This window comes from Dermacentor silvarum, chromosome 4 (assembly GCF_013339745.2).
Source record: "Dermacentor silvarum isolate Dsil-2018 chromosome 4, BIME_Dsil_1.4, whole genome shotgun sequence".
In the NCBI taxonomy this organism is placed as follows: Eukaryota; Metazoa; Arthropoda; class Arachnida; order Ixodida; family Ixodidae; genus Dermacentor; species Dermacentor silvarum.
In genome coordinates, this window is record NC_051157.2 from 70,661,444 (window position 1) to 70,677,246 (window position 15,803).

The 15,803-nt window shown below is 46.1% G+C and overlaps 1 protein-coding gene across 5 annotated transcripts in view; it reads left to right on the forward strand.

The window, feature by feature from the left end:
- LOC119450203 (transcriptional regulator ATRX-like) overlaps positions 1 to 15,803 on the forward strand; it is a 140,049-nt gene that overhangs the window by 12,769 nt on the left and 111,477 nt on the right. For 3 of the 5 annotated variants that reach the window (XM_049665705.1, XM_049665706.1, XM_049665707.1), the window contains exon 5: positions 6,538 to 6,630. In XM_049665705.1, coding sequence (XP_049521662.1) covers positions 6,538 to 6,630 — 93 coding nt within the window. Of the gene's footprint in view, positions 1 to 5,509; positions 6,226 to 6,537; positions 6,631 to 15,803 lie in introns of those variants that run through there. The other 2 variants (XM_037713589.2, XM_049665708.1) reach the window with 2 other exon arrangements.

The window sequence follows — 15,803 nt, forward strand, 5'->3', positions numbered from 1 at the left end:
TATCCCGAACTCCTGCATGAAGAAGTTGCCGATGGTGCTGCATGACGAGGAGCTCGCAGTAATAGTGGTCCTTTGGTAAGACGATTGGATGTTTTTCATCGTATGATTTCTTACTGTATTGTAGGCGTCCTGCGACTCGAAGAACTCCATTGTCGAGGAAGCATGTCACGTCCTGCAGTATAGAATCCTTTATATGTTGAGCTCCTTTGGAGACGCGGTCAATTTCAGGAGAAAAGGCTGAGCTTTGAACCTTCTTTATCCAATATAGTTCGCCGGCTTGTACTTCTTCTGCATTCAGGGCTCCCCGGGACACACTTTTCCGCTTCAACTTCGAGGTGAATCGCAGTATCCAAGCTGTAACACGGTGTAGTCGAGTAAGAGAGCTGTAGTTGTGAATGTCCATAATAGGTGGTTCGGTTTGCATGGCGACTTGCAAACATGGTGCCCGATGAGTACGCTCCTCCATGACACTCGGTGGAAGATCGGTTGAGTTCGGTCTACGGTGTGGTGGCCATTCATTCTCTTCACAAGTAAGCCAATGGGGTCCTGTCCACCAGGCTGAGTTTGTTGTCAATTCACGGGCCGAAACTCCTCTTGTCAAGAAATCAGCAGGATTTTGCTTTCCAGGGCAGTGTCTCCACAATGTGATGTCCGTTTTACTCTGAATCTCCGTTACCCTATGGCGAATGAAGTCTTTCCATCTCTTAGGATCGCCGGTAATCCAGTACAGTGCTATCATTGAGTCAGTCCAAAACTGCACTGATGTAATGTCCTTGGATAGCTCTTGACGCACGTACTCGTACATTCGTGCTGAGACGAGACAGGCTAGTAGTTCGAGTCTGGCAAGGCTTGTCTCTTTCATTGGGGCCACCCTGGACTTGCACAAGACTATCGTTGAGCTTTTGTCGTTCGTACTGTCTGCTGTGCAAATGTAGTAAACGGCACCGTAGGCTGATTTACTGGCGTCAGCGAAAAAATGGAGTGCGTATTTGTCGCCAAGCCCATGTACGCCCTGTCGGTAGTACCGAGGAATTTCAATGTCACAGAGCTGTGGAAGTTCATTGCACCAACTCTTCCATTCGTGTAGAGCGTCCAGTGGCAAAGGTTCTTCCCAGTCAACGCCTTTTCTCCAAAGGTTTTGAAAACATATCTTCATCCTTATTGTAAAAGGAGTCAGCATACCGAGAGGGTCGTATAGGCGAGAGGTCGTTTGTAGCATGAACCGCTTGGTATCAGTTCTTTGTTGAACAAACTCTATAGCGTTTCCCAGACTAAACGACAGTACGTCGGTGTCAGGATGCCATACCAATCCCAGGACTTTCAGTACTCCTGTCAGTTGTCCGAGAGGTAACTCCGGAGGTTGCGTCGATTCTGTGCCAAGAACGCGTGGGTCGTTCGAAGCCCACTTGTGTAGCTTCATAGAGGCACTTGCGAATATCTCGGTGGCTTCTGACCGCAGTTTGGACGCCTCTTCAACGGACTCCGCTCCTGTTAAAATGTCGTCAACGTATATGGAACCCCACAGCCTTTTTGCAGTTTCGGGGTAAGCAGACGACGCTTGATCCAGATGATGACGGATGGTCGCCGCGAAAAAAAAGGGACTACAGGTCGTGCCGAATGGTACTCTGGTCATACGCCAGATGCCAACGTTAGACAACGGTTGATCTGGCTTGGGCGCTTTCTCCAACCACAGGTAGCACAAAGCGTCTCGGTCTGTGCTGGTGATGCTTATTTGCAGAAACGCTTTTTCGATGTCTGCTACTAAAGCAATGCGATGCTTTCTAAAGCAAAGTAGCAATCCTATGAGATCGGCATTGAGGTTTGGTCCGGAGTACAGGCTGTCGTTGAGCGAGAGCTCTCCTTTTTCATGTGAAGAAGCATCGAAGACCACCCTTACTCTTGTAATATGGTCCTCGCGGATTACTGCATGGTGTGGCATATAATACACTGGGTTTTCTGTATTATCGTCAGTGACCTTCTCGGCTACACCATCGTTGGCGTATTTACGTATGGCAGCATCATATTCTTGCAGAAGCTGAGGGCATTGGCGTAGCTTTCGAAGAAGTTGATTTAAACGCGTCTGTGCGTTTTCTCGATTGTTGTGGTTGAGAATTGTCGGTTTCCATGGAAGTGAAACTACGTAGCGACGATTCTCCATCTTGACTGTGCTTTTGAAGAAGTCCAAAACTGGGTCTGCGTCCTGTGTCTTGTTATGTCTCTCGGGTTTAATCCCCATAATTTCTAGGTCTCAGTAATTATCTGTGGTGATCTTAAATTCTTCCACTGCCGCTTTCAGTACTATTGTCTCGTTGCAGTGTGTGATGGTAGCACAAGAGGCTACTGGTCCGTGCAGAGTCCAGCCTAAGGATGTCTCGACAGCTTTAAGTCCGTTCTCCAAATTCCGTACGTTGCCCGTGACAAATGACCAGTAATAGTCACTGCCGATTAAGACATCGACAGCTTTTGGGCTTTCAGCTTGATCGTTATCGGTGAAGTAATAACCTTGGTGCGCGAGCTTGTCAGTAAAGTCTCCACTCGGTCGCGGAATGGATTGGTCGCAGATCTCGCAACTATGCACTGAACTCAGAGTGATAGACACTCGTCGGAAAGTCTTCTCGTCATGATGCCCTCCAAAATGTCCTACTGTAAGACACTCGCGATCGAGAACTTGACAATTAAGTTTCTCAGCCAATTGCTCGGTCACAAAAGTGCGCTGGCTGCCTCCATCCAATAAAACGCGAACCAGCATTTTACTATCCTGGCCGGCTGCCCAATCAACAGCTGTTTGTAGGTATATGAGCCGTTTGGACATGCCAGTTCCAGTCATCTCGAGTTGTACCTGTTTAGGGAATGTCTGGGGTCCGGCGGTCGATTTCATCAACCTTGGGTCAAAGACTCTGTGGTTGAGCGTTGATGGCACGGCTGTTTCGTTAAGGATAAAGGTCGCGAAGTGGATGTCGCGGTAGTGCGAAATTCTTTATCTTTGCTCTTTAACACGTCCTCTTGTACAGAAACATGCAGGACTGTTCGTTCTCGAGACTCTATTTCTGTTAGAATAAAAAGCAGCAAAGACTTAATGCTCGCCTTCTGTTGCTGGGTGCGCTGTGCTTGTTCGCCAGTGCTTCCAGCTCCTCCCCTTTTCTCGGAACTCTGGCGTGCGATGGTCTTGTTGAAATCGAGGACAATATCGTGAGGAAGCGATTTCAGGAGAATGGGGTAGAGCATTGAAGAATAATTATCTTCCGATATTCCGAGAGTCTTGAGGGCACGTGTCTGGGACTGCACAGTGTCGTAGAGGCTTCGAAGGCCACGAAGGTCATTGGGGGATCGAACGGGTTGCAAGTCGATAAGTCACTGCATGTGATCCTGAATGAGCAAGTCGTCCTTAGCAAAGCGCCGCATTAGAATGTCCAGGGCATCACTGTAGCAGCTCGCAGTTGCTGGAAGTCCCGCGATCGCCAATGCCGCGTCGCAGGTCAAGACTGAGCGTAGATAGGTGAACTTGTCGACGTCGGTGAGGCCACCGTTGTTGTGGATCACTTGGTTGAACTGTTCCCAAAAAGGCGGCCACATTGATGGTCGACCATTGAACTTTATAAGTTCGATCTTCGGAAGATGAACACCGGGTTGCAGCGTGCGTTGAACGGGTTCGTTTGACGTCGACGATGACGTACGGTTGAGTGATTCGTGAATCTGATGTATACAGTATTTGAGCTTCGCGGACGTCGCTGTGGCTTGATGATTGTAATCGACAACCCGACCAAACTCTGCTTCAGCTTCCATGGTAGAGAGCAGAGGTACGATGTCGGAGTCAGTTGCCCTCAAGTCGGTGTGAAGATGATTGAGGCGTTCGCTAAGGATGCAAAGCTGCTCTTCCGTAACACTGTCTTGGCTAAGCGTTGATTCGATGTCGTTAATAAGCCGCGTTAGCTGCGATCTCTCGGCTTTGCGCTTGAGCTTGAGCGCTTCCATGGTTGGACTCCGCGATGAGCAGCCAAAGGTCGGTACGATGAATCGGTAGGCAGGAAGGCGATTACCTTGGTACCATCGATGTAGTTCGCTGTTCCGATGAGTTTCGGCACCACTTGAAGGAAATCAAGCCTCCCGTTCCATAGGAAAAGGGTTTATTATGAATAAACCGTGAAATGACTCCGTGGGTTAGCTGCTGTTGTTGTTGTTGCCTGTTCCGCGTGGTCCCAAGCACGAGCTTCGTCCTTTTCTTTGTCGCGCTTGTTCCAACAACTCTATTGTAGAAATAATCATATAATGCAGTGGGGTGTTCCTTAGTGGTGAGTGACCTGGGGGTGAAGGCCAATGTTCCTTGGGCCAAAACACTTGTTTTTATATAACTTTTAGAAGGGTAGAATTTTGGGCCAGTTAGTAAGGCACAAATTAAGACAGAACCATTGATGAGGCACACAGGACAGGTAGACAAACAGACAAACATCGGTGATCGAAACGGCGTTGGCTAACGTTGTTAAAGCCTTGAGAAAGCGCAAAAAAAAAAAAAAAAAAGATTAAACTATTTCCGCGATTAATTTTACGGACTCCAAAACACTTTACATTGCAGTGCACTCTGTATTCTCTTTTTATTGCTCAAAATACTACTCAGCCTGGGTCGGGCCAGCGGAGAAACATGCTTCGTTACAGAAATAGCTGTCGTGCAGCGTAAAATAACTGCGCTTGCGAAAGGTGTACGTTCGTCTAGTGCTTCGATGGCTATCGCTAGACTCTACTATCACTAAGTCATGCTCGAGTGTTGCGGGTAACGGAACTTGCATTCAACGCAAGTTACCACACTAAAGATGGGAAAATAAGGCAAAACAAAAACGACTGCTCATTCACGTAGATATTAGGGGATCCTTTGACTGCACCGTTTGTCATGGGAAGCGTTACAACGACGGCGCATATATTTTGTTGCACAAGCTCGCGCAACAGCAAACAGCCACTTATTATGTTGACTTACCACTTATTAAAAACTACTTATTAAGTTAACGAACGTTTATTTGCGCTCGACAAACGTCTGCGCTTGATAAACATGACTATTTGACGTGACACAAACACGTTAGGGCATGAAATGCCTGCCTCCTAAAAATACACGAGTGTAAGGGCGCCAACATAAGTACGAAGGAGCTATAGCTCACACCTACCTTTTGGAATTGCCCAGCGGTGCTTGCATCGTGGTTTTTCACAACCGAGATTTTGCTTTACCTAGCCCCTGTTTTCTTTCCGTCTGGTTACTTTTTTGTCTTTCCCGCTATTTTTATGACGATGATGATGATCGTTGCGGCCTTTTTCTTTCCAGGCTCTGAAGCTGCCTAGAATGTTCAGGCAAATGTTATACAAATGTTTACCAAATTTAGCTCTAAACCTATACTAAAGCTAAAAAATAACCTAATTGTCTAACTACTGCATTATAAGAATACAAAACACGCTTAAATTAATCGAATTATTATTTTTTAATACATTGCAAGCCGTACACCTAGCGGTTGATTTCGCAGCACAACTGGCACAACATTGATCTTGCACTCGCTCTTGTATGGCTTTCGTAGGGATACGACAGGCTCATGTGTGTGAAGTCGGTCGCGCAGGTGCTTACGTAAAAGTGTGCGTAAAACGCGAAATGGAACATGCTCTTACGGACTTTGTGTCTGCGCTTGTGGCAGCGCGCACTTGTTACGCGCTAATTTTTGACGTGACTGTAGCTATTGGAATGGCTTAGGCAATGCATGGAACAGCACCATTAAGAGCAATGCCAATCGAATGAAAAGTGGGATGTCCAGTATCTCTCGCGCGTCTTGTCATTTCTGTAATTTGGCCGTGCCGTTTCGAAGTTTAGTTCCACCGGCATTGTAGACGTTTGGCATAAATGTGTGATATAGCTTATTCTTCTGACCACTCTTTACCTGTGTTGCGTTATGGTAAGGTAATATTCAAGCGATTGGCCTACAAGCACTCAGAATTGTTTACCTTGAACACAATCACTGCAGTCGGCTTGTCGCGGTTCGGTTGAACCGTAAAATGATGTCCTGGACACATTTTGGCGCCGCTCAGCAGGTATACTGACCAGTATATTATTATGCATCGACAAAATGATTTTTTACTTGCGTCCACACACGCTTAAAAACACTTTTGTCTGCCCGTAGCTTAGCAGATCGGTCTTTAGTTCCTGAAGAGACATCACCACCATGGCCCATACTGAGGTGTCGAGCTCCTGGCAGACCGGTAGGTTCGGTAACTATGAAGTGCTTATTATATACACCGGGTAGGGCCGTGTCTGCGCGGTTTGACAAACTGTAGAATAGTATGCTATTGTTGCTGTTCGTTGGTTTTTTTCCCTTGTTATAAACGAAGGGTTTTACAGTCGGTGCATGGTGCTTGCCTTTAGTTTAAACTTACGGTGAACGACGGAAACAGCCGATTCCTAATTTTATAGCAATGCGTTAGCTTTCTTGCGCGACCTTTTTGATCATGTTAGACGCACGTCCCTTGCGATATCTTTGCTGTAGCATTTTGATGTCTTGCGCTGTGTTTCAGATGAAGACTCGGCTGCTCCCGCAAAGACGGATACATTGGTCCTTCTCTGGATGAGCTCCGAAAACAGCGCAGTGCGGCGTCCCCCCCTAAATAGTAAGCTAAATAGGATCAACTTTCATTGAACTTTCTGCCTCTTCATTCTTTCTGTTCTTAATCGACGATTTTTCAGGCATGTTTGTTGAATAGAGATGTCTTTTAGTTTGTTTTCTTACTGCTACAACTTCCTTTGTATCAAGCATAATCTGTCTAAGGTCAGTGTGCTGTTGTTGCTTATTCACAGAATGAGGCAGCAGTGTCACCAAATGGAATGCCCAGGGCCTTAACCCATTGTGCTTGCTGTGTGGTGGTTTCTGACCTTGGAATTGCCAAAGCACCAGCATGTTTATAACTTGCAGGGCCGAATAGCATAAAATTTTGATTTGTATTAAAAGCAAAGTATTCACTGCGGCCCTGGGGGTTGCATTACCTAGTGTTATAAACGATTACAAATCTTGTCATTGACGAACAACGAAATTGATGTTTCAGTGCCTGTATGGGCACCTTGTTTGCAATACAGAAATGTCATTGCTGAAATAGTTTATCTACTTATGAATATGCAAGAAAGTGGTTTTGCATAGATGGGGTGTTGATGTTCTGTTGAGGGTGTTCTCAGTAGTTGGATGAGTGATCGCACATGAAGCCATGATCTATGGTAGCCATAGATTGAGACTGCAGCAGACTGAAATGTGTCATCATGGCTCTCGGAAAGCTGACAAATCACCTCGTGAACGAAAGCAAGAGTATGGGGGTCAACCTGAATGGTACCAACTTTCTTCATGGCTGCCATTTTTACGACATTGCTCGTGCAGATCATGTCCGAAAAATCGAGTGAAAACTTAAATTTCTATTTACATTAGGAAGGGGCGGTGCTGGATGTTTGAATAATCGAGCAGGCCTGAAAAATCGGCCTGCAACTTATTAACCATGATCTGCTGGAAACTTCAGACCTACAGAGACAGTGATCCCAACGGTTGGGATCAATTTCTAGGTGTAGGGTTTTTGGAAGGAACTAAGGGAATCTGCATCTCTGTGGCAATATCTAGGGGTATTGACAAGACGCCGATAGTCTGTTTGGCGTAGTTCCCAACAATGGATTCATCCACCTGGGACCATATTTTGTAAGAATTTTAATTCTTAGTACTTTTGATTTTTGTCGTTGGCTGGGATGTCGCTATTATCATTGGGATCAGCCACTTGGCTCGGCGGATGTGATAAGAAAGCAAGAATAGATTGTCTAAATACAGCCGCTGCAATCTGGTAGATAATACCAGCTGCATACAGAAGCAAAAACAGCTTGTGACTGGTTCCGATGTTGCTTCTGTGTCTTGCTGAACACTGTCATTCGCGGTAAGTTACATGTGTATATCTTGCCCTCTCATAAGGAAGAATCAAAAGTAACTTTGTGTTGTAACCACACTTCAGAAGCTTGGCAGCATTTCAGACAAAGAATGGTGTCAGCAAACTCGCACGCATCGCAGCCTATGACCTCTTGAAAACATCAGGGCTTTTAGTTGTGCCGAATGTGGCTATTAAGAGTCTTTTGATGAGTTGAAATAAATGCAAACAAAGTAGGCTATTGAGAGCTGTTCCATGGGAATTAGTGCATTGCTAAAAAAAATTGTAAAAAGCATGTACATGGATTTATGAACTGGGCATACTGCATGAGAACATTTCGGAGAAGCAGAATGTATATCAGTCTTTTTCATGGATTCTGATACCTTAAGGTGATAAGTAGCCACGAGTACTGTGTATCTTTTACAGTGACCACCTTTCTTTGTCTAACAAATGTTAAAGATTATCGCTCAGCGCAAGATGTGCCTATCTGGTTTGAAAGCACAGAAGCCGACTCTTCAGTTATAAGTGGACCTTTCACTGCGCAGTTGAAAGTTAAGACTGCATGGGAAGGCCCTCAAATTTTGACAGCTGGAGGAGACCTAATAATGCTGACTGGAATCTGCATGGCAAGAATTTCCGTTTATCCTGCGACCTTCGTTATCCTACAACAGTGCTCACGACATGTAATTCTTGGCATGGACTTCCTGAACCAACACGGTGCAATCGTCAACCTGAAGTCCAAGTTGATAATGCTATCCGAAGACCCAGCAGTACCGCCGGAGAGTTCTCCAAGTCGCTGTACCTTGAGTGTGCTTGAAGATCAAGTCACTATTCTGCCTTGCGTGAGCATGATAATTTCTGTCAGCGCAGAAGGCACGGGAGACATGGAAGGCATTGTCAAAAGCGGCCAACAGCTGCTTGACCTTGTAATTGCTGTCGCACGGAGAATTGTGCAATTGCGCCGAGGAAAATTGCTGGTATTGGTGACAAATTTCAGCCAGGAGTTTGAACACTGAACAAGGGCATGAGGATTGCATGTAATTATGTGGGAGAAGTTATAGCAGTCAGCTAGATGCTTGTCCTCTTGGATTCTACTGAACCTACAACGACGGCCCATGTTCCTGCACCAGTCTTTGATATTAATCTGACTTTTTCCAGGGGTGAACAAGCACTGGTCAAAGGTCTCCTCCAGCAATACAAGGACTGCTTTTCATCATCTTCAAGGTTTCGACAAACACCAGTTGCTAAACATTGCATAGTAACCAAAGAATGTGTTCGACATCTTTGTCAGAGCCTGTACCGAGTTTTGACGCAAGTACTTGAAGCTTTAAGGCAACAAGTCTATAAAATGCTGCATGACAAAATCGTCCAGCCATCGAAAAGCCTATGGGCATCTCCTGTAGTCCTGGTGAAGAAAAAGGATGGAGCTCTACATTTTTACGTTGATTATCAGCACCTGAACAAAATCGTGAAGAAGGATGTATACCGTATTCCATGGATAGACGATGCCTTGTACCGACTCTAATTTATTAGTATTTTTCATCGATAGATTTCGGGACTATTTACTGGCAAATTGAAGTGGACGAGAGGGATCGAGAGAAGACCACATTTATTATGCCGGACGGTCTCTTTGAATTCAAGGTCATGCTGTTTGGCTTTGCTCAACACCTACAACATTCCAGTGCATCATGGGCAGTGTTGGCTGGCTAGAAGTGGCAGACCTGCCTTGTGTACTTGGATGACGTCATTGTTTTTACCACCAGTTTCGACGAACACCTGAGGCGCTTTAGCACAGTACTAGATGCAATCAAGGCATCCGGGCTCGCCCTGAAACGGGAAAAGTGGTGCTTTCCATATGAAGATTTGCTGTTCCTGTGCCACGTCATCAGCAAGTTTGGAGTCTGTCCTGGTGACCCACAGAAGATGGCTGCCATCACAAAGTTCTAGCAGCCCATCGACAAGAAGGCAGTGTGCAGATTTCTCGACCTGTGTGCCTATTACAGGTTTGTTAGACTTCACGCATTGCCAGGCCTTTCAATCTACACATGTAACGAAATCTGACGTTAAGTTCAAGTAGGAACTGCCACAAGTCGAAGCGTTTCGTGAACTCAAACGGTGCCTGCAGTCACTGTAAGTACTCGCACACTTCGACAAAGACGCCGATACCAAAATTACACTGACGCAACTAGTGTAGGCCTCAGCACATTGTTAGTCCAAAGGAAAGACGGGCTAGAAAGGGTCATAGCTTAGGCTAGCCACCCTCTGTCGAAAGCCGAAGTCAATTATTCTTTGATGGAAAAGGGGAATGTCTTGCCATCATTTTGGCTACTGTAAAAATCTGGCCTTATCTATAAGGTAGGCCCTTCAAAGTTGTAAGCGACCACCGCGCAATGTGTTGGCTGGCAAATTTAAAGGACCCTTCAGGCCGCCTTCACGACGGAATCTCAGACTGAAACACCGGACTATCTATCTGCGCCTTAACAGGGAATCAAAGCATCAGAAACATGCTTGTACTTTTCCGGCAATCCAGCAGTGCACGAGTACTTCGGTTTCGCGACCATGGGTTCAAGAATACATCGATTTTTATCGAAATGCAAAGCTCTGGCTGTCGTGTCAGAGCTTTGCACACACCGTGCGACCACTTCAGCCTCATTACCTACTGTGCCTCTCTCAGATCGGCTAAAGTGATGTGCTTGGTGTCAGCTAACCGCTTTCCTTCCACAAAACTGCACAAACTGGCATCACACTGCCCGAAAATCATCAAACACAACGGTTGCGGCGAGGGTAGAGTGTACTAGATACTCTAGCGAGGCGGAGACCTCGGACCAGACTGTGCATCCGCATGTTGCACAGTGTAGCCAGATGCGGCCAGATTTCGCAGAGCCCCCTGCAGTTCATTTGAGTTGCGAAGCACATCGAGGCTACGGTGGCGTATTGAGGCAGTAGCATGCTGTGGGGATGTCTCGTGTTAGCTGTAGCAGATGACTGCATGCGAGAGCCGTGCGCATAGTAAAACAAGCTGTTTTGTGAACTTTTGCATAAAATATGCAAATAATTGCTTCTCTTTTCATTCTCACACGCATGACACCATGGTTCTTGTGACTTAATCAGTGAGAGAATTGGTACTGTGCTTTATTTTTAGCAAGGGTCTGCTCGGTACTGTCAGTTGCTTGTGACTTCATCTTTCATTTAAACAATTACAGTGCCGTCCACTTTTAACGATATATAGAAAGAAAAATCCGATCGTTATAACCGATAACTATATCTCGACTGGTCGTAAAAAAAAAAAAGAAAGAAAGCTGCTGAACATACCTTTGTAGCTCCGAAACCAAATTTGCCACTTGCACTAAAAAATAGACGTAGAAAGTAGGCTGTGAAAAATATGTTTATTTATACTTATAAACAGTGGGTCAAGCGTTAGGCGCGCTGAAATAGGTGGTGTCCAAATCTATGGCTTATAGTGTAGCTCCCTCTGGACTTAAAATGCAGGTCTTAAGTTAAAGCTTTTGCACGAGCTCATCATAATTGGTTGCTTTTACCGTTTGAATGCACCGGACGCGATTGCGGGAGCCAGAAACACGTCATAGACGTCGGGTTTTAACATCACCTATTGGCCTCGTGTGCTACCGATGGCGACGCTGCCAATGGCGTTTCCGTGACGTCGGAGGGAGGACTCGCCTGTGTCGACTGCTACGCTCCGGCTAGAATAGCGTCATTTTCATGCGTTTGCTCGCGCTCCGACTGCGTGCCCGCATAGCACAGCGCTCTCCAATTACCATGTGTATTTTTCAAGCGAAGCTTGTATACGCTAGCCTGCGCAGGTGTAAAAAAACCAGCTGCTCTCAGAGCTGAACGCGGCACGTGCTCGGCGCGCGCTCGTGCCACTGGTCCCGCGTTCATCATTGTCTGCTTCCAAAGCTGGCTGCATTGTCGCTAATCATTCCAGCGTAGAATTTCATTTCTGTTGTCGTAATGGGGAGGCCGCGCCGATGCCGAGTTGCGGGAGCGCGATGTTGAGGCCAAGCGTCAGCATCGTCTAGCCCATCAGGAGCCTGACAACGGTGGTGCACGCCTCGGCAACTTCCCCGGTGCGACTGCCAGGTTTCAACGTGAGTTTCTCAACTGGAACTTCGGAGCCAGCTGCAGTGCACGTGTGATTGGTTGTGGTTCGAGCACTACGTGGTAGTCGTCAGTGCAATTCGTTCGGAGAAACACCAAAGAAAAACACGCAAGCTTCGCCAGGGGAGGGGCTACTGATTTTTTTCCTAGTGTTAGTTATAATATTGCCAGCATTATGAAGACAAAAACCTTGTATATTATATAATATGTATCTTCCATATAACCACCCTATGTGATCGACCAGTGGATCTGGTGTTGCGCTGCTTAGTTCGAGGTCGCTGATTCGACCTCTTCAGCGGATTTCATTTAAATGGGGGCAAATTGCAAACACGCTCGTGTGTACTTGGATTTAGGTGCATGGTAAAGAACCACAGGTGGTCAAAATTAATCCGGAGCCCTTTACTATGTGCCTAGGAAGTGGTGGTTTTGGTATGTAAAATCTCAGAATAAACTTTTCACGTGTATTTTTATTTTTCATATGGCCCCATATTCTCGCGGGCAGGGACACGATCTCGTGACTCAGTCACAAAACATCGCGCCCAGCCACTAAATTAGAGTCTACGTAGCTTTGGAAATGAAGCACGATCGCAGTGCTCACGTGTTGACAAAGCGGCATTGCAGTTGAATGTGAATTTCACATTTCGCTCGTAATTACAGTAACTTGGGTTTGCAAGTGTAAAACATTTTCTGACAACAAAAGTCTCGTTATTAAGAAGCGGTTTACCTTGAACGTTAGCGGGGCACCACATGCTCTCGTTCCCAATTGTCAAGCATGCTTTGCACTATTTTCTTGCAAATAGGTATCACCACCACTTCCTAATGCAGGAAAAAAAAAAAATGTTTAGGTTAGCATAAAACGGTGTCCGTTCAACGCACTTTCTGACTACCGGAAATCACTCGAAAAATATTATTTTATCAGCGTAATAATAAACATGGTAAATGCAGAGAAGCTTGTAAAAATTTCGCCTTTATGCGTCTGCCCCCCCCCCCCCCCCCCTCCTTCTCTGTGTGTTTAGCGCTCCAGCAATTTATTAGTATAGTTTCCAGCAAACCTAGACTTATTAATTTTCTTGTTTTAGTTTCGAACAGGTATAACCTGCTTACAAAGCAAAATTGTTGTTGCTTGTTTTTTGTACACGATAGTACTAATTATCATCGCTGGACGAATCTAGCTCGGGGAAAGTGTACGCTAACCACGGTAGGAGCAAGGAAGCAAAGGCTAACATGCAAGGGCGAGTTGTGTCAGTGGAAGTAATCCATTGTAATTTGAAATTATGCGAAAGTCAGTACTGCAGCACCAGGACTACGTAATTTTGCTTTACCCACTAATTTTGTCCGCCCTTGTATCTGATGTTCCAGACTGCATTTTGTTGCAATGCTGCTAAAGCAGTGCATGCATTAACGGACCAAATTCACCACCTAGTTTCGAGAATGGCATCAAGCATTGGGCAGCAACAAAATCGTAATGTCTGTGGCAAACGGAGTGTGCGACTGAACACGCAGCATGTGCTGAACAGACAAGCACACTATTACAGCGCATACCGTAGCTGAAAGCCAAATGCCGCAGTTCATTGTCAAAAAGGCCCAAAAATAATTGAGTGTGCCATGAAAACGGAACAGCAATGGCGAGAAACCAAAACCATACACGCACGTATGCACACTGACAGTGTGTCGGAACGGAACGAAAACAAAAACGGGGGAAAAAAATATAGATTATCCCTGTTTCATAGGAATTGGTAGAACATGAAAGTGAAACGTGTCTTCACAGATGGTGTTGCATGTTTGCTTCGTGAACTCGCTGTCCGCTGCAGGGAAAGGCGCACGATTTGCGGGCTGGCGACCGTGTTACAGGTTTGTTTGACGCGCGGCGTCCAACTGCCGAGTCGTTTCGGCTACGGTACGAGCATTTTGGTCCGACTCCGTGGTGTCTTGGGCAGTCAGTTGATTTGCAGCAGTTTTCTTAGTTGCCATTGCAAGCGAGCAAGCATCGCAAGCAGTAGGCAGCGTGTAAGCACTGCTGATGCATGTTGAAGCTGCACTCCGAGGTGCCACAGGCTAATCCGACACGATAGACAAACCATGCGCAGAAAGTGCCAGCATCAGGCATACTGCGTTGGAGCCTCCGCTGCGATGTGACTACCGTAGCGTTCCTTGTCGGCGCTCGTTAGTGTCACTATGCAGTGCTTCGCTTCACCGCTTCTAGGTGCCATCCATAGGTGCCGACTACGGGGGGGGGGGGGGCTCCGGGGCTCGGGCCCCCTCCGGAGTCGAGGGGGGGGGGGGCTTTTATTCATAATTTCGCTTTGTCTGAAAATCCTGTCAATAGGAAAACAAGCGCATTCGAAGCACCAACGGCGGCTCCCTCATCCGTATTTTTTCACTTCAACATGTTATGTTAATTTCAAGTGTGAACACCATGCACAGACACATTATGTTTCAATGTGTACACAGGCCAAAATTTAGGATATTTTGAAAGAGAAAGAGGTAGCCAACTATCAATTATTAGAATCAATATATTGCTGTATGTTCAACTCGCTACAAATTGCTTTGCGCACTTTTTTGACACTGAAAAAGACCTGCAGACTCAGTGACCCCTTTGGCAGAGTCTTTCATCAAAGGTGTGTGAAATACACGTGAATGATATGTGTCTCAGCATTGCTTCTCTTTCCTGTAGGTAATTCTAGCGACTCAAAAAAAAAAAACCCTAATAATTTACAACATTTATTCTTGTTGGAAACATCGCAGTGTGCATGCAGAGGCCATAAATATATATAATTAACTTAGTAACCGATGTGAGGTCAAGCCGGATTCACTCGAAATCAGAATCAATAGCAGTCATGCGCAGCAGAGCTTCTAAAAAAAGAGGCTGCAGTTTTGCCGGAAAGGCGAAGCAGTATTGATGATAGCGAAGCATTAGACAATTACACGAAAAAGATTCTTCCCGTATAAATCCGTGTAAGTGCCACACCCCCAACTTGAAAGCAAATATTTTTTTTAATCCAACCGAGAAGCAATCGCGTTCAGCACGAATCCGATCGCGCTCCATTGTGAATTTTCCCGCGCAACGTACTTTCGCACGTCGCAACTATATAAAAAAAAAAGTCGGTAATAACTTAAGAAGACAGGAGAGGTGCGTCCCGCCTAGGGTGGCTAGAATTCTAACCACCCTAGCCCCGCCCTGACCACTGAAGCACAGCAGCCGATTTCCACCGCGACTAAAGAAATAGTCCAGCTGACGCGACTCGGCCCAGCTCGAAGCGCGGGCTGCCATGTCCTCCGACGGCGGGGTCACCGGCCGTCCCGCTCATGACATCAGTCTAGAGTGCATGCCCATTGGTGGATGCTCGTGTGCATCCTCTTTGAGGGGCAAATGCCGCTGCCTTCTAAAGTTGTACACGAATATAGATGGCGAGAGGTGGCGATCGCGGAGGTTTACGGCGGATTTCATACTCGTAGTTGGAAAAATTGGATAAACTGGCCTGGTCCCTTGTAAGGCTCGTAAAAATTGCGGGAAAAAAGTGCGGCCCTCACACGAGTCTGTACGTTGGTTATATCGCCTATATGAATTTTAGTAACATTTACTCACTAATTAAAATAACAAACATCATGCAACGAACGGACCATATAAACCTGTAAATATCCTGCTGGATGACCACGAGCAGTCGCTATCACAATGTTGGCATTATGATGAACGCCGGCAGCAGGGGCAAACGGTTCGTACAGCCATGCAATTCACTGCGACTCCGAAAATTAGATTCATCATCAGCATATTT